Raw genomic sequence first — 20344 nt, forward strand, 5'->3', positions numbered from 1 at the left:
GGCCCTAACATTGCGAGGCATTAAGGCTTACCACTGCGCCAACCTACCACCCATAGACTCAGTTTTAAAATCAATTTAATTAAATTATAATTGAGAAATAAATTCTCAAGTAACAATTACATTTTGGTAAATACTCTGAATACAACTGCAGTCATTGATATATACTGTACTGTATATACTGTATCTAGTAAAAAATCATACTTGAAAGCTCACATGTATTTGTCATCTGTTATTCTCATAAAAGAAAAAGGTGGCATATGAACCTTACTGAAAGTACTCACTAAAAAATCATACATTCCGGAAAGGACCTAGGCAGGATTTCTGAAGAGCATGTACAGTATATATGAACATCTCTAGGCACTGGATTTTGACATGTTCCCCAAACCTAAAGGTATGAGTGGGAAACAATCAAGATCACTGATCAAAGCTCTTGCAAGTGAATGAGATTCAACAGGGCTTGGTTACAACTTTAGATCCAACCGACTCAGTTTTGGGATACAATGAACGCGCGATGGACCACGCTATCCAGGCCCCTGGGAGTTTCAGAAACAAAACATTTCATATACAGTAGGAGCCAAAAACGACTCGTCCTAAACCTGACTTGAATTCCAAAATCCAGCGCTGAACTTAAAAAATGTCTAAGTAGTGTGTAAATCCTAACCCTAACCCTGCCTGGGGTGTCAACTGAGTATTTCCGCGATCTACAGTACATGAAGTCATGTGAGTCTCAGAACACACTTTTAAAACAATAATTGATACACCATGTTGCCTTGTTGCCTTGATTTTCTATGCCTTTTGTGTGCTGTGTTTAAAATTTGGGGAAGAAGAGCAGTCTTCTGGAAAATATTTTGCTGACCTATCTGTCCTACAAGGAACATGCTGTCACACTGACGTGTCCTAATAAGAGTGAAATTTGATGTTAAATATGCAAAGGTGGTTTAGTTAGCTCTTTACCCTCCACCCCCAGGAAATGTGAAATGGCAAGAGCTAATTTATATTTGTTATCATAACTCACATCTATTTATCAATCCCTTATTTGGGAAATAATTGTGTGAGGGGCCTAAGAGCCATTTGAGGCAGAGTGTTAAAACTGCTGAAGATTTGCAGAGAAAACTATCATTCCTTAGTGAAAATCTTACTAAAATATATTTCTCAGTGATGATGAAAACAGCCTGCAGGCCACTATTGGAATTGTGGAACACAGCTTAACGGTTTCCTATTTAATGGCCACTGCAAAGTGTCACAGCTGTTGTTACAGTGGCAATTACAGCATGGGAAATGATCTGGCATTAAGTCTGTTGTCATCATTCATTTAGTCAGTCACAGTAAAATGGCAATAACAGTACTGGTAGCTGTTACGCATGACAAAATACAGTCCAGCATCTTAGTCCTCATTCTTAAACCTCACCTAGAAGTTTTAACAAGTTGTTAGGAATAAAAAAAAAACATTGTAGTCCTTTTCCACTCAGCTCTGGGCTAAAATACATTACTCAGAAATAGGGAAACCTGTAAAATGCAGTACTCAGGAGAAAGCTATGAGATACAGTATACTAACTTGTCCTGTGATGACTGTGACACGTTTTTTGTAATGAGGTTTTAGTGAAAGAAAACCCAGCGTTGTGTTGAAACTTTTTAGTATATCCAGTAACATTTCAATGAGTTGTATATAACAGATTTAGGTCTTCTTAAAGCGGAATACATTCTGTAAAATAAATAAAATTATAAAATAAGAAGCATACAATAACATATGAATCTTGAGTTGTGTAGTTGTGTATTTTCCTGAGTGTATAATAGAATATATGCATTTCACTTTTCATTTTATCATCATAAACAACAAGGACAACATAGTGGATATTTATACAGTATAAAGAATTCTGTGTGAAAAAGAAATCTTGTGAAAACAGGTAAAAAAAACACCTACTGTACAACAGGAGTCAACAGCATGTTACTGTAGCATACTGTAGATCATATTTTTTCCTTTTTAGTTGGAAAACTCCCCTCACTGCCTTTTTACAATAACTGCCTATTTCACTGGTTACAATGAACGGTATTGAAAGTAACAATACTGTAGTTTTTAAACTGTTTTACACTGGGATTGCCCCCAACCAGCAGACATACTAAAATAAAGACCTAAAATTATTTCGGTTTTCACCATAAAAGGAATTTGCTGATGTGGTGACCCAGTTTACCTGAGGTATGTACTGATCTTCTATGTTGTCAGATGCGATAAAGTAATAAGGATACGGTCATGCTTTAAATTGGATTGGATTACTCTAAGAAACAGCAGGTGCAGGCACTGTTGTTGCTTGGAAGTGTGTCATGCTTGCCTCTGGTCACATGCCCCAGCATGATGTTAGAATCTTGTCCAATAAATGAAGCATTAAACTGAAGTCCTGTCTTCCTTGTTGACATTAATTATCCAATGGCTCTCACTTTTCGATGAGTGTAAAAGACCCAGCGGGCTGGTCAGATTCTGTCCATCTTGGCTATATAGATTTTAGAAGTCAGGCTTCCAGTTCAACATTATAGAAATAAAACATCTGAGAGCCCTGAAATCTTAATTTCAGCTTGTTCTGTACGATAGCTATCAGTGGAACCCAGCATTGCACCCTGAAGATCTTTCAGTTATTGAACAGCCAAGAAAGCTGCAATAACAAGGTTTCAGAGGAAAGGCTAAGAAAAACAGACAGCATGCTGCAGTTCTTCTCTTGTGGAAACTCAATAGGATGGTTTGTCAATAGGATGAACATTAGCATTTACTTAAAAGATGTGACTGGTTTCCCAACATTTCTCTAACTTACTATAAATCTAAACATTTCTTGTGTGAAGAAAGAAATGCAACATGAATCTTAATGGGGTTTTAAAGTAATATTTTGTGAGTAGGTCTGTAAAGCATTTTACAGTACATCTCTTAGGCATTTCACTTCCCTCTCATGATTTTGCTCTGCTAACCATATTTTTATTCATATTTTATGCTTAGTTTTCATAACTCACATCTGTTTTGTGAGAGCTCTGTTGTCTTTCTCCTTAACTAGATGAGTTAACCCAATTAAGCTCACTATTCGTATCATGTGATGTACGGTAACATTATGCAATTTAAAATTAAGATTTTCTGTGGCAGTGGGTCAGAAACGATGGTCATGCTGTTTTTAGCACCAGCACTCTGCCTGCTGGGCATCTCCTGCATCAGAAGCTTTCCTGTGACTACTCTCCACCACTCTGCTTCAGTAATTATCACCCACACCTGCATCTGACTATCATTTAAGGCTACTATTTAAACCAGCTTCTAGATTCATGCACTGCTCAGTCTTGGAGTTGGTTGTTTTGATCTCAGCAGTCTCACTGCTCTTCATGTGTTGCTCTGTTTTTGATCCTTGCCTGCTCTGGATTATGACTCCTGTTTTGTTCCTCGCTGGTTGCAGAGTTTGACCTTGTTCTTCCGGCCCTAACTTGGTTTTTGACTTTGCTTCAGCTTAATTTTTGTGCTTGTTTACCTTGGAATGGTACCTTCTGTCTCAGCAGCTTACTGATCTGACTTAGAATCCCTTCACAATCATTACTCCTGTTCTCCACTTCAGTTAGGGTTGGCCTGAACTACTGAATGGGGGTTTAAAACTTGCAGGAGTGGGTCAAATCCTAATACCGTACACTTTCGTCTGCCTGCGTAAAATATCCCACTTCTTCGTTATTTGCTTGCGCGTATTACAGTATATGTGCATCCCTCCCACCACCCTATCTTCACTCTTGCACCAGCTCCCTGGCTCACTCTTCATGAATGGGAGGAAAGGGTTCAGACAGCCCTACTCTCAAATCTCATTATTAAAATTACGCCGTTTCTCCACTTTCATTAGGATTCGACAAAACTGCTGAGATGATACCGCGAAGCTGTAGCATTAGAGAAGATACCACCGCAATTATACAGTACTTTCCCTCTAATGAAGCAGAGCTGTGTGTGCTCTTCAAATCACTGTTTCAGACTCTGGATGTCAGCTCAACAAAGGCCAATGCGAGAACAAATATTTCTAGATGAAAACATGCTCTGTTGGCTTTCTTAATTTTAGAATTGCTGGGTTTAAATAATATTCTAAATAAAGGAAGCAAATAAGTATCTAGCCCATTATGTTATCTGTTTACTCCACATCCACGTGAGTGATTCTGGTTTACTGTGTTTTAGTGTTACACTTTGTGTACACGGTGTGCCACTTCACTTTTGTCTTCACTTGAAAAAAACTTTTTCTAGTATCTGACTTTTAATTTTTCTTTCACCAGCATTATTTTATGATTGCTACATGTTTTTTTCTATACTTTTAAAAACATTTTAGCCAGGAGGAATCATAAGTAAAGGGAAACGAATTTCCAAAGCCTTCCTTTGGAGACAGACAGATGAAGTGGAAGAAAAATGTTAGGTACAGTACATGTTGGTATACAGTATATTATATAGCTTTAACAGCAGTTAAACCCACTGCTATATTGAGCAAACTGGCCATAATTCACCATGCTGCCCAGAAGAGATGATGAATTGGGACCAGAGGAAAGCCATTTTTCATGTACAGTATACAAAATGATATGGGTGAATGTACTGTATATGTAGATCATTTCTCTTCATTGTGTACTATTTGCTTTGTACAATCTTTGGAGAATACAGTGTAGAATCCTATAATGTGTATAATGTATATAGTGTAGAATCCTTTATGTGTATGAAGTCTAATAGAGTACTTCTGGGTTCTTGGGGCATACCATTCACACAGAGACATCTTGCTATAGTGTTATGTGACAAGGCTAGAAGAACATTATTTAATATACACTACACTTTATACAGTATATAATATTACAATGTACCATAAACTAAACTGTAAATGAGTGGTAGATTATTGAAGTATGCAATAGCTGTACAAAAAGAAACTAAATGAAACATGCTTGACACATTCCTAACACTTAAAATACACCACAGTCATTCAAAGCTTCTCAAAATATTATTTCTTGGTCTGCATAACATCATACAGGTGTATAAGCAGATGTCTCAAACTCAGTCATTCATAAGTGCCATGTTTGAGACATCCGCTGATGACTATGTGCTGGTGGATTCTTCGGGTCCTAGGCTGCTGATCAAGTGTTTGTGAACCCATTTGACAGGTCTACCTGCTTTGTGTTACACTTTGATGTTATGACCAGTATTGTAATATCTCAGACCTGCACTACTGATTTCTGTGACAGTTTGCAACTGCTTGTTGTTAAATTCACCTTGGTGCATACCCAGTACTTGATTCCAGTCATCGCTGGGTAATTATGAATGTGTATTGAACAGATAAATATTCTTGTTATGGATTTATGTTTACTTGACGTTTTCTTGTAAATTCTGCACACAGTACCACTCATGCTCCAGTAAATAAACTAGATATACACCTTGCAAATTCAGGGATTTATGATCTGTCATATTAAATGGCTTTTCTTTGTCACTAGTTTTAATGTGAAAAAATGTGCTTTGTTAGAAGACATACATTGGTTGGAACAAGACATAACTGAATGATATATTTATAAATGTATATACATCAGGCAGGTTCTTTTGGGGGGCTGTATGCTATTGTCAGTATTTTTAGATCAAAGTACTTTTTATTGGCTTCTTTGTACCATCGGGGCAAGTACCATAAGTACTGTCTCATTTTTTTTCATGTCTTTCAGTGTGTCTGCTTCATTTCAATGGTTAAGCACAGCTATCCTGACACCTGGCACCTATGCAACTTGACTAAATCTGAGTGATTATCTGCTTTGTTGCATTAAGAGTATCTGGATAAGAGCTCCACTATCCTTTGAGCATAAAGTGTCATTGGTTAATAGTTTTTCAGGGAGATGCTTACATGGTTCACTTAATACTGCAAGGAACATTTCTATTATTTTTTCCACCTTATACCCTATGGGATTCTTCTTTCTGTGTCATACTGGAGTCTGAAATGTTTTACCCAGATTTCTGTTACAGCTAGTCCTTTTAATTTTATCACACTGGATGTCTGCCTTCTCAGAGCTATTTGTCTGAAAACATGGAAAAGTACATCTTTAAGAGCTTTATATATTTTATGACATTGAAATTGTACAGTAGTCTGTATTTGAAGACCATAACATAACAAAAACCTGAAGAAAGCCAGGGTTCTGTCATTCAAAGAGGCTTCAAGACTGTACCATCCATATGCCCCATAGATGCATATTACAGTGTTATTAACAGTACCTTGCAAAGGTCCATTACAAATGAATAATATAGATGTATTAAAAATAATCTTAGGGCATAGTTTCCAGTGTATAATTTATCATGTCTCATTTGCAAATTTTAAGTTTAAAGCTTATACTAAAAATTAAATATCATTACCTCATTTCTCATCTCCTGTTGAGTGCAATTCAAACTGAATGAATTATGTAAAGCTGAAATGAATCTAAACCCATCTCTAGAGATGTACTATACAGAGAGCATAACTTTGAATAAACAGTAAGGTGATATTCACAGCAAGCTTAGATGTTTTGAACAATGGAAGAAAACTTCCAGCAAAAAAAATAGTAGGTGCCACACCCACTAACAGAACAAATTCACAGACCCTCTGAGAGTTTCTGGGAGGCACATTGTTTTCAGTTACAGAAACGTCACAAGGTCCACTGTTCTAATGAAGGTGTTTTGTTATCATGAAGTCTACAATTCACTGCTTTGCTCTGCCACTGACTGAATATGCAGGTATTGTAACTCCTTGTCCTCTACCCTTTGAATCTAAAAATCACTACCTTAGACAACCTTAATGTGATCTTCATAAATCGTTTATGGGACATAAATGGATTTATAACACAAGTTATAATAGAAGTTCAGGAGGGATGTTAGGTCCTAATCTTGGTCACTTGCACTTGGCTACATGTTTAAATCTTGCATCAGCCTTGGATAGGCTGCTATTCTTTTAGCTAGACGAGCCTCGTCAGATACTTTATACTTAATCTTCTTCTCTCGCATTCATTAGGATCTAACCGAACTACTGAACTAAAGTTAATTTTTTAGAAGATATTAAGACTTAGGGAATAACACAGAGTAAATGTATGCATTCCTGGGTCTTAATTATCTCCCCTTTTTTCTACTTCTTTAAAAATGCCTTTTATTGTTGGGAAATATAGATATTACTGTATGTTAAAAACAGCAGCTCAGACAAGAAATGGATAATTTTCTTTTTTTCAAAATAACAATGATGGTTGAAATCAACAGATTTTAGTTTGTAGGGCATTGCATACTGGTGTTTTATAAAAAAAAAGATTGTACAAAACAATTTAAACCCACATTTATTTTTCCCTCAAGTCACTTAAATTTAATAGAAAGATAATCTCTTATTTGTAACTTTAGTAACATGCTGCTCACAAATCACCCAAATTAGTCTTTATTCTATTGTTCTTGTATTGCTATTAAAGCTGTCTAGACAAAAAGGGAGAAATGCAAAATTTATATTGCCCACAGAACATAAATGAATAGAAAATAGATCATAACTGTTGTAATTTGGTTCTGTCCCAGGATCATGCTGAGGAACACAACTGCTGAATGTGCCATTGTATACACTCTTCCAATAGTGTACAATTAAATTGAATACCAGCAATAATTGAGTAAGCTCTCATATGATTAAGCTCTAATATTATCCAATCTGCATAATAATGATTTATATGCCCAGCAAAGTAAAAACATAATAAATTATTGATTAATTTGTCTGCACATTATATTTGATAATATAATTTTTAATTAACAGAAATAATTAGAATTACTGTATAACATTAAGATCTAATAATGTGAAAATATATTAATTTGTATTTGCCTGGCTGTTAGTGTCAGAGGATAAATATTGGCTTCTTGAGCACTAATGTATTACGTATAATCTCCTACTGATTTAAATGGCTATTAACACAAAAAGGCATAATGTGAAAATAATTTAGACAAAAACATTGAAATTTATTATTTATACAGAGTGATAGATCATACTGGGAAAAAGTACAAAGATGTTACATAGAACAATGCAGAGCATGGAGTTTATACCTAAGCATTGGGGTATAAAATAAACAATGCCCATCCACCTGTGAAGTTGGAAATTAAAGACAGCATATCTGATCTGCAAAGTTCCTTATCAGGGATTTATCTGAAGCAGTCACCAGTTACGAGCCTAAGTGGAGTGTCTGATCAATGGATTATCTACAGTATGTTAAGGTCAAGATACTGATACTATCAAAAACTGTGCCACAAATATGAGGAGTTATTTTTACAGGTGCTGTTTTTTGATAAGGCAGCAACATGATTTCAAAGTACGTGGATGTGATCAGTAGTCCTGGTCTGTGTACAACTTGGCTCATCAAATCTTGTTCACATATTGTAGCAGCACATTCCTGGCATACAGTTTGTATCAGAGAGTTCAGAAGAGTTACAGTATGTCTGTTATAGATACATATTATAGTATGTCACAGTAAATCATTCACGGTCTGAATATTTAATTTCTGACAACAGACGTTCATTTCCTATAATTAGTCATTCCAAGTTTCCGTGGGCCATAAGTGAAGCAGTGCAGAAGTCACTTCCAGAGAAACTCAAGGAGGACTCTTTAGAAGTCATGGTTCCTTTGTAGACCATGTGCTGTTATTTTCCACTACCGAGTGATCCAGTCCACCCAGCTGTATAAATGGGCAATCTTGTAACAGAATAACACTCCATCCAAGCAGAAGGGAGTCTCATGCTTTTTTAAGTAATAAAGCTACAGAATCCCAGGTCACGTCCCTTTCTGGTCACATCAGTACAGCATTTAAAATTGTTTACATCATTTCAGTGACTGTTTTATATGTTGAAGACAGAAGGAATCATGTTGAATGACATGCCTCTGTAGAAATCCAACCTCTTTGGTATTTCTAAAATGATGTTTGTAATAATGTGTTATATTTGGGGTACTGAACAATGAGAGAAAGTTATTATACAGTCACCAGCTATTACCATGCCATTCAAAAAGGCTTTCTGTTCTCTACAATACGTCTTCTATTTTCCTATAATTTATATAATTTCTTATGTTTCCTATATTTATATAATTTTATATTCCAACTTCTGTTTCAGTTAGCAGACATGTTCCAGTTTATTTTTAAAATAAGTTTAATTACAAGAAGTGAATTTTTACAAGAAGAGTTGTAGGAGTTTTGGACAAGCTCCCCATCAATATTTTAACAGCTTCAAGCTTCTTACAAGAAAAGACATGTCTAAATCCCCAGATCATTTAGTCCTTATATTAATGTGGATATTTCAAAATGTCACATCATAAATTAGACAAAGTGCACCGTATTACTATCAGACAGGGAATGACGGGGAATTTATACATATTGACAAATGACTGAGAGTGAGATTCTCTTCTATCAGTCTTTAAATCTGATTTATCTTTAGAAACAAAGATGAATACTCCAGAACCAGTGCTAGAATAAGTACTTTTAAGGCAAAAGGTGAATATGGCAGTGCATGACCATGGAATAAGTTAACTTTGTAAATGGAAAGTGGTTGAGATTTAAATAGCAAACAGATCTGACTGAAATTTTATTTCATGGAAAAAACACAGGTTCACATTATGCAGAGTAAGAAAGGAGCAAAGACAAATAAAACATTTGTTGAAATGCACAGCAGGTATGATTTCCAAAATTCTTTTAGAAGAACTCAAATCTGTGTTTTTCAATTTTTCCTGCAATTTGTTGGTCAAATGTTTTTAATGAAACTGACATAGTTTCATGTGACATAAGACCCCAGCTTTTCATAAGAACATTAGAACGGTAACAAATGAGGGGCCATTCAGCCTGTCTAGCCTGTTCGGTAATTAGTAGCTAATTGATCCAAGGATCTCATTCAGCAGTTTCCTGAAGAAACCCAGGATACCGGCTTCAACACCCAGCTAGGTAGCTTGTTCCTTACTCCAACAAAACTCTTTAGGAAAAGAAGAGCCTCTTTTTCTGGGTTTTAAATGCACTTTCTTATAGTTTCCTCTTGGGTTTTATATCTTTAAAGTCTTGTTTAAAAGTCAGTTTAGCAACTGTTGTCTGTTCATGATTTATCATAACGTCTATGCGGAATGTGTAACATCCTGTTTTGTGAATGCTGAGTTCTGGCAAAGTGCCATATAAGAAGGTCTTTTCTGTCGGACCAGCATAAGAACGGAAAGGGCTGAGTTGACAGTTAGCAAGTCATATGATGTACAGTATGTGTTAATACTTTGTTTGTAACACTGTATAAAAAGACTAACTTTATAACCGTTCGGGGAGACTGGCTTTGGTAAGCTACTCTCCCGCTTGCAAGCGTAATAAATGACTCTTCTTTCACCAACATCAGGACTGTCATTTTATATGACACTACAAGAGTGATATAACATGTAATGGAAGGAGAGAGACTGACATCCATGAGACTGTTCTGAAAAACGAAGGCTGATTGTGTTTTTTGCTGGGGGATTTTTGGTTCGCGCCATAACGAATAACGTCCTCTGGCACATTTTGCAAGCAATGGTTTATTTTCTTTAAAATTCTTTCTATTTATATAGTCTTATGTACAGTACAGTCTTTGAAGACCATTGTTTTTTTGGGGGGAAACACAAAGTTGTTTTTGCTGCTTTGAAATTTACAGTATGTAACATCTTGATCCCAAACATTCTATGTTCTGCTATGGTTAAAATTGAGATATACAGTACAAATGGCATTTGTCTTTGAGTGGTGTACTCCTTGACTTAGAGCACATAATGATGAGCCCTGTTTAGAATGAGTGGCAGGAGAAAATCAGACAGTGACAGAGCACTTATTGAAGATGTGCTGAAAAGATGTGGGTGCAAATCATGTCATTTCTACGTCTTCCTTTTGGACATAATTGTGGTGAATTTTGACTCTCCACAATAACTGTATATGTGGGAACTGTAGATAGCCTGTCCTCAAGCCAGGAAAAACATTTTAAAAGGTCACTTTTAAAAGGCAATTTCTCTGAAACTGTATAAGCTGTGTAAATGATGAGTCCATTTCATTTTATCTATTGAAAAATAAATTATTGCAACAGAAGAGAAAATTATTATAGCTCAATCATATCCAATGATATATGAATTCTATTTCTTATGTCTAGAAAGAAAAATAACTACTTGGAAGCTAGCTGGCTCAGTTTGACCAGTGTAATTTTGTTCTACAAATTGGCAAATATACAGTATAAACAGCACATACAGTATATCCACTTTGACAGTGTGAAGGTGTATTATACTTACATCATTTAAAGCAAGCAAATAATTCACAGAACTAATTACACCCTTTAAACAAACCTAATTAAATCATAATACCATTAAATGTCTTCATTTAAGAGAACCCCAAATGTAAGGTTTTTATACTGTATATAAGCACAGAAGTGTTATTTTAACTCAGGGTATATCAGAATAACTACTGTATAATGGTCATAAAGAAAGCTGAAATCGAAGAATTGTAATTTCAAGACCTCTATCTGTTTCAACATAACAATTACTCAGACAGGTTTTTTCTGCAGTCCTACTGCAATTAAGCAAGAGAACAGTTATCTAGCCAGAACATTAAAATATTATTGGACATGATGAAATGTAATTTAAGTACTGCTTTCGGAAGCACAAAGCTGAATAAATGACCCAAACCACTCTAAAGTTCACCGTAGCCCATACAAACTTAGCAAATAGAGCTGCCGTTATTGTTGATAGCCCAATACAAAAACATGCTTTAATCAAGGCTTGATGTCTCATGAAATGGGCTCATACAGTAGGTACCCTCCTTTTATAGAGTAATTGCACAGCAGTTTTCCGAAATGAACAGTATGAGACATAATACAGAAATAAAAAAACAGTTGTGCTCATGGATAAAAGCTATACGTTGTTAAGTGTATTAATTTCCGCCAAGTCAATACTACACCCCCAAACTGAAATACTATGTTTTGATGGGCAGAGGTAATAAGAATACAGTTGAAGGTATATACTGTACAGTACAGTACCATTAACATACGGTAGCTGTCTGTTTATGGAATAAATGGGTTTTTTAAATGGACTAATCCATTATTTAATATTGTTCTGTGAGAAGTCATTAAGTATTAGCACCTTAAAAAACCGCCACCCAAAGAAATCTAGGGCTGATATTGCTCAAACAGAAAAGGAAGATGTTAGAAGTAAAAGTGACTGCTCTAGTACCAGTTGTTCCGCTTTTAGAAACTCAAAGGGAGTCCTCGGGTACAGTATTGTATGTTATGCACCACTGCACACAGGAGAGAGAAATAGACTGAATGATAGACTTTATTATCTGTGAAGTTCTTTCATTTTATTTCTCATCCACAATGTTCTGTTTATGGTAAAAAATGTAATTTTTATTTGATGCTTCTGCTACTATTATCACAGCAAAAACTTTTGAATATCATTGCAACTTTCTAATTACCACATTATATCCTTTATATCTCCTATGGATAGACTGAAAAGACTATTGACTTTCCATTTAATTTATAATAAACAAAATAGCAGTCACTTAATTTCAGCTTGTGATAAAAAACATTTTACTAAAGTAAAGAGAATTTAAGGTCAATCTAAATTAATTTAGCTCCTTGAGTTGCTGAGTTGAGATAAAAAGACATGGGAAACATCAATAGCATAGTGAAATTAATCAAACCACTTTAAATGCCCTTGTATTCATTAAAGCTCCTACTCCTCATGCAGGCTTTCCAACAAGGCTATGTCCCTTGTTGAAGCTATTAATTTAAATAAAAAGCTTAAGCATTGCCAATTATATTTATGTCAACTGGTTACTCTGCTCCTATAAAGCATATTAACCACAAATTATTTAACTAATGCAGTTGGAAGAGGGCATGACATAGATATTTCACATTTGACACTTATGCTTATGCTAATAGAAATACTAGTTATGCTAATGCAGAGAAATACTGTACTAGTGACTACAGAATCCTACATCAGATCTAATATTCAGAAGCATAACTTCCTTCATTTTCTAACCACTTTATCCAATTCATTGTCACAGAGGAGCCATAACATATGCCAGCAAGCAATGGGCAGAAAGTCGAATACACCCTGAACTGGACACCAGGTCATCACAGGGCAGACACACAGACACAGACATGCACATAGTCATATGTCATAGTCAGTTTTCCCAGAAACCAATTAACCTACCACTGTGACTGTTTCACTCTACAGTTCACGGACTGTGGGGGAAAAAAAGAGAACCCAGAGGAAAACCACATGAGCACAGGGAGAACATACAAATCCTACACAGATAGCACTTCAAGTCTGGAACTGAACCCAGGGCCCCAGCAGTGGGAGGTATCATTGCTAACCACTGTGCCACCATGCTATCCTGATAGAAGACAAATAATAACTAAATTTTGGTATACCCTCATACTTAGTCCAGCCATTAATGGCTGCACCTCTTCCCAGTACAATGACCAGAATTTTGTAAATATTATTATACAGTATACAGGAAATGAGACATCTTCATATTGTCTGCGTGACAACAGGTTTTCTTGTGAGGCGAGAATCTGACAGGTACACCATGGATGCCTGGCTCACCAGGCCTGAGTCCAGCTGATCACGAGTTGGGACAAAATGTGTCGTCTAGGGCTCATAAGCAAGTGAACCGACTGCACAAACGAATTGGGTGAGATCGAATCCCACAAGCTGAAGCCTGTTGAAAAGAGGTACGTCTTGTATTACATCCAACAGGTGGCCACTGGCGTTAAAATCCTGATGCAGCTACCCACCTGAGCTACGTTTATTTCTGTTTCAGATCATTTAAAAGTGTACTCATAGCCACTGTAGACCAATTAAAGCTCTACACTTGGAAGCCCAACAGTTCAGTGTAAGACTGCTGTGCTATACGTTTATTGTCACAGTGCAACATGCAGCACTTGCAGCAGCAACGTAGTTTAACTATATAATAACTATTTGGAGCTCCCAAGGTGCTCACTCAAGCTCAGGTTGAGTACAATGTCTCTAGCCAGCTGTGACTGGGAATGCCCAAGTGTAGCGGAGCTAGTGTGGTGACATCAGTGCCCTCACTGCGCGTATCAGGGTCCTCAGCTGCCTGGGCTGGGGGAGGTCTCCTTTAGCTCACGCGGTTGGTGCCCTGTTGCGTTACACCGGAGCCCCGGGTTCGCGCCCCAGGTGTGGGGGACAGAACAGGTGGTGGGGGGCATAACCCCGCGCGGAACCATGACTATCACATAAGCAACCCTTCAGAACTGACTGAGTGGTGCTGGGCAGGGGCAGGCTAAAACACCCAGGGCTCCCTTGGCTGTCTAGCAGGGAGCAATTTCCCGGGAGTGGCCTGGAACCTGCAGGCTTGCGGTGACATTAATCTGAAATGTGAGATAATCAGAATTAATTCTCCTGTCAGGCCCTGGGGAGGCTGTAGCCCATTGAAAGAGGAATGGCTCAGCAGGTATGAGAAGCATGTCCACATGTTTTATTTTCTGCTGAATGGGAGCAAGATTTGTCGCTGAAGAGCCATGTCTTGAATGACAAAATGAAGAAAAAAAATGTAAGATTACAGCTACACTAAAACCACAGCAGCTCAATACTGATTTAACCCTCAACATTCTACGAATTCCCCAATGTAGACAAACTGCTTAAGTAAGAAAATTTTGTCTAAAGCGTGTACAATTTGTTAGGCAGCATTTTTGAAAATGTGTTGTACTGTATGTATTTCAGAACCCACTCTATTTAAGGAGTGATCTTCTTAAATATCTGCATAGTGCATGTCAGCATCAGTTGTTATCTGGTTGATTATCTTTCATTTTACAGCCTGAAAATCAGGGACATTCAGATGTGTTTTATTGTTTAATCAACAATAATTTCCACTTGAATACAACTAAGGTATCTGCCAATACCCCCTTTGTTTCTGACTGAACAGTTCTCTTCTGGCTGAAGGTTATCAGACCTTCTCTATTCTGCTATTAGATTGTGGGAAATGCATTCATGGGTACACCAGGGAATCTTTAACACTAGTGCCTGAAAAGCTAAAAAGAAAGTGCTCTAGAAGTGCATTAATACATCACAGAGCTGCTGCACTCTACCACACTAGACATGCACATATAATCTCTGGCACACATATTGTATTGCAGATTTATTTCCCCTGCCAGCGATACAATAGGATGTAGAAATACACAGGCTTCCGAACCACTCAGCACAATCGACAGTTATTCCAGTCATATTCCAGGTTTTGTTATCCCACCCTGAATTTTTGCAAAGCTAGCTTTACTTCTTTAGTTCTGTATCTCTTTTCCCTTTTTTACTACTTAGCAATCAATCACTTAGTTAAAAGAAACTACTGTAAATACAGTACTGTATATCTGACCGCTGTTCCCATTAGCACAGCAGGGGAATGTATCTTCTGCCTAGGAAAATTTCAGCACAGTCATCTCACCTAACTGGAGAGCCAACAAGCTACTGAAATTTGTCTTGAGACTTTCAAGTACTACTATCATTGGGATTTTTCAAGCAGCAAGCTAAGTGTCTACAAATAGATCAATAATCCCATTATGTTATGGCTCTGTGGAATACAAAAGCAAGAGAACTACTGTAGTAACTCAAAACCACTTAAGTTGAGGAGGAAATATTAAAATAAGGTAAGAGCTTTGGTGCCAATTACACATTGTGCATAAATAATTACCTCTATAGCTGGAAGGCAAAGTGAAAGTGTTTTCATGGGATAAAGCAGGAATGTCAGGCAATGTGCAGCTCTGTGTCATGTATTCCAATTAAAACGGTGACTAACTGGAAGTCCAAAGTTTTGAATTTGAATAGTGAGCTTTATTGGTATTACTCACCTGTGGAGAATGAGAACAGTGTGTCTCTATAAGGAAAAGCCAGGGAGCTGCTGCAAGGGTGAAGATGGGGAGGAGGAAGCAGGAAGTGTGATATGTATACTGCATGTAGAAAAGACTAGGGTTTGACATCAAAGTCTGCGATCAGTTTTTTTTTTTAACTCACCTGTTTGACTGTGAGCAACAGCTTACCATAACTGTAGATGATGACAAAGAAAGGAAGAGCGAGGCAGAAAACAAAGAGGCACACGATGTAGGAGATATTGTTCACATCCTTTGCATTCCAGTTCACAGAGCATGTAGTTCCAGGTCCTTCCGGACCATAGCTGCTCCAGCCAAAGAGTGGTGGCAAAGTCCACAGCAAAGAATACCCCCAGGACAGCATTATTCCAATGCCAATTTTCCTGTAGTTGGTTGCATCTGCTTCTGTTGAGCCCATCATTGTACTGTACCGTTCATAGGAAAGGACAGCCAGGGAGATAAGAGACACCATACCTAAACATCAAAAACAATCCAGCATGTTAATCGGAAAACCGTTTTTTTTTCTTATCAAGTCCAGTGTATAATGTGACAAGTTGCATTTCGAACATTAAATCAGAACAGCTTTAATCTGAATAGAATTGCACAGAATTGCACACTCCTTCAGTGAAAACAGACTAATTCCAGGATTTTTTAAACTCATAAAAATTAGAAACAGCTATAAAGAACAGGGCATTTCTGTTCCTACTGCAAATCGAAAATCTTTAAATGCTACTGTATGTTACTCCTCTTTCCCTCATGACTCTCACAATTCTGCTTAATTGTTTTTTCACTGTTTTTTTTTTATTTCGCCTTTTGCTATCCCTAGAAGCTGAATGGAGATGTCTGCCTCGATAAATATTCAATCTGAATGAAGTCTTTCATTGTTTCTGTTAGAAAATGATAGCAGCCCAAAGCCCTTAACTGTAAAGCCATAATGAAATTTAAATAGCACTGAGACATGAAATCAAGTTGATTTTGGCATGACTATCTCAAACATTCATTAAATGTTGGTACATAAAGTTGTTCTGTGGAGGAACGAATTGAGGTATTAATATATTTAATATATAATAATAGTTATCGAGATATGGTAGTTTAAAGAAGCCAGTTTGGGGCATTTTTGTATCTACTCAGACTTCCTTGAAGACACTGTAACTTCTGATCTTCACATGGTACAAAAGCAATCTTGTTGACATTTTAAAGCTCTTAACACGCCCCTACAGACTGTCTTTGAGGTTTGTTAGAAACTGATTAATTTCACATTTAAAAATATCTATAGAAATCTTTTAAGAAGACCATTTTGGTTTATGTTATTTTGTCAGTACAACATTGTACAAGAATATAAAGTGTTCAGTAACATGAAAGGATTCATGTACAAATTAAATATGATTCCAGGAAACCAAAAATACCCTGGTGATTAAGTTTCTGTTTTTTTTTCTCTCTCTTACCTGATGCTGAATATGAACAATGTGCTGATAATTAACACAAGCTTTTGGTTTTGATAAGGTGTTTGACAATTTCATTAAAGGTGACAAGTTGCAGTATCACAAAAGCCCAAAGACATTAAAAAGAAGCATTTACCTTCTTCTTCCTTTAAAGACGGAATTTTTAAGTAAAGATGTGTTCAGTAGTTAATGCAAAAAGTGATATCTCATCATGTACTTAAAACATTTCCAATGAAGCTGTTTTGTTACTTTAAAAGCATTCAAGAAAAAGAATGACAGGAAGCTATTTGCCATTGATTTAGACATCAAATAAAATATCATGGTAGACTGTTTCTTTTTCTTTTTTGTAATTTGGGACTCATGCTGCATGTTTCTATAAGGACGAATTATGTTGTGTTTAGAAATGGGTATTGTCAGTTAACAGTAGACTAATTTTATTTTTATACCATAGTATAGTATGGTATTGGCTGCACCACGGTGTGTGAGTTAGAACTACTGCCTCAAAACTGTGGTGTCCTGGGTTTGATGGATTTTGTGTTTTCTCCCCATATGTGTTTTAGTTTTGTCTGGGGGCTCCAGTTTGCTCCCACAGTTCAGAGACATGCTCTCCAGGTTTATTTGCCTCTCTGACTTGGCCCCTGTGTGCATGTGTGAATAGCATGTGTGTGAGTGCCCTGTGTTAAACCAGTCTCACCCAGGGTGAAATTCAAATTCCCTGCGCTCCCTGTGTTAGATTTCTGGATACACTATTGCCCTTTAATGTTAAAACAGTTACAGAAAATAGACAGATGAAAACTGTGCTGTAGTTTGTTTAAATTTGCTCATAAGATAAAGGCGAAAGTGGTAACGTATTCCTGGCCTTCAGTAGATCCCACAGTTGTTGAAGATACATATTTTTCACATTTGCAGTTTCAACAAGCAGTGTAAACCTTGCTGTACAAAAACCCAGACACAATGTTTTTCTCAGGGGAAAATGGGTTGGACCATAAAATGCAAATAATATTTTTATACACACAAGTTAAAAAAATCTACAAATAAAAAGTCAACTTTTTGCTGACCTTATAACTTTCATGTTATAGAGGTTTTCAAAATATTTCCACATGATTTGGTTATAGCACACAGGTGATACTTTACAGCTCATGCAGCCGAACAGTAGAAAACCTGCTTCAATAACCTGTAGTCAAATGACTGCTGTGTACAGTATTTCTTTCAAATAGCTTACAGCTATAGATTTTTCTTACTTTAACTTATTTCTTTACCTAAAGAACTGCTGCTTCAATTGTGTTCCATATGGCAGAAGTGAGGAGTTTTATTGGTTCATCTTAACTCAGCAATGAGCAGTGACAGTCTAAAGATTCATAGCTTTATATTGTAGAACTTCTTTAATAAAAAGAGTATTTGCAATCATAACAGTCTTCCCAGTGACTGACTTGAACTCAGCTGTTGTATCAATGTAACAGCATGTACAGTAAATGACTATTTTTAAATTGGAGTATTAAAAACATCACCATCTTTTAAAAAGGTTTAAAAAGACTTTTGGATTTCAAATGCTTTTTAATTAGGTGCAACTGTTACTGTACAGTTATCACCAGGAGCCAGTGAACTGAAGCAAAAGTTGTTTAATAAATAGCTGTGATAGTGAAATAACCCTCCTGTTGAAATCTCTTCAATTCTGGTTTAAAGACATTTGTTTAAATACATTTTTATGTCTCTGTTATGGGCATTAAATTGTGTAACTGTAAGTAAAAAACAAAGTTGTTGGTTTCAGTGCTTGTGTTGCCCCTTATTTATTTAAACTAAGTGTGTAACTTAGTAACTGATACCCCGTTCAACTCTTGTAGTGGCAAGTATTCATTCTTGTGCTACTTTGTAGCAAAAGAAAAGAGCTTGCAGCTTCTGTGTTATAATACACATATGTATTATGGTAATTAGATCAAACAGCACAATAGATTTGCACACAGTACATGTGCCTCTTACCATTTTTATACCAAAGCTTAATTATGTGTTGAGTGTATGCATTTAATGGTGAATCTGGACTTGAGTATGAGTGAGACTTCAGTGTGCAAACAAGATTGAGAACACACGCACCCTGCACTGAAAGCCTTCCACTATACAGTATGTTTGTAGAGTTTTGCAAAGAAACAGACATTTTCTTAACTAAGAGCCATAGCACACGTTTTTATATTCAAAATAAAAGACGGAAGGTGATAAAAGGTTTACAATCTGCATATGTCCCTTACACTTTTCTAGTTGGACAACACCTTTCCTTCAACTTTTTGTCTAATCCAAGTGCACAACACCCCTTTACATCAGTGTTAAGCGTTCTTAAAAGGAAGCCCATTAGCAATGTAGTGTATAAGCAGACACAACAGACACAAGCGGTGTATAGGTCATGTATACAAAGTGATGCAGAACTGTCACTATAACATATTATAATGATTGTTTTTTTTCTGGTGACAACTAACCTCTTTAATGCTGTGGTGAATAACAATCTTTTCAGCTGCAGTTATTTTCCAATAGTTATACATTTCATCCTGTAGTTAGTTTTTTTTACAATTGGTTTATTGTTCCTTATATAAAAGGGGAAGGATCCCCTTTAGCAATAAACCCATCTTGAAGCATCTTATAATCACTGGAACATTTCATGGATATCTTTGTGGAGTAAAATACATCATTGTTCTTTCACCACTTCATTCCTTCAGATTCAGACAGGGGTTTTGATCTAATAGCTGTAGCCCTAAAGTGACAACTCCAAATGAACGGTTTGTTTCTCTGAAAGCGTTTTCCATGCTGTCTTGGATTTCACTCAGTAATTCTGTTCACACTCACATACTTCTTAGATACCCAACAGCAATTCCAGTGCAAATGCCAACAAGCTTTTCATGTTGTGACGTTTTAACAGTAACTGCTTATGATGCCAAACTCTAGCACTTTAGGAAAATTAGTTGTCTTTTTGAAGTCTGTCCATGAGAGGTTATTTTCAAATTAGATGAACGCCACTCATAACTTCATTTTTTAATGTCCTAGCCAGCTCCTAAAGGTATTATCTTATTAG

General features: G+C 36.5%; 1 protein-coding gene across 1 annotated transcript in view; it reads right to left on the reverse strand.

Moving 5' to 3' along the window:
* tmtopsb (teleost multiple tissue opsin b) overlaps positions 1–20344 on the reverse strand; it is a 36211-nt gene that overhangs the window by 14374 nt on the left and 1493 nt on the right. The window contains exon 2 of the mRNA XM_088913435.1: positions 15993–16321. Within this exon, the coding sequence (XP_088769561.1) occupies positions 15993–16321 (329 nt within the window). The remainder of the gene's footprint in view (positions 1–15992; positions 16322–20344) is intronic.

This window comes from Atractosteus spatula, chromosome 4 (genome assembly GCF_055471065.1).
Source record: "Atractosteus spatula isolate fAtrSpa1 chromosome 4, fAtrSpa1.hap1, whole genome shotgun sequence".
Lineage (NCBI taxonomy): Eukaryota > Metazoa > Chordata > Actinopteri > Semionotiformes > Lepisosteidae > Atractosteus > Atractosteus spatula.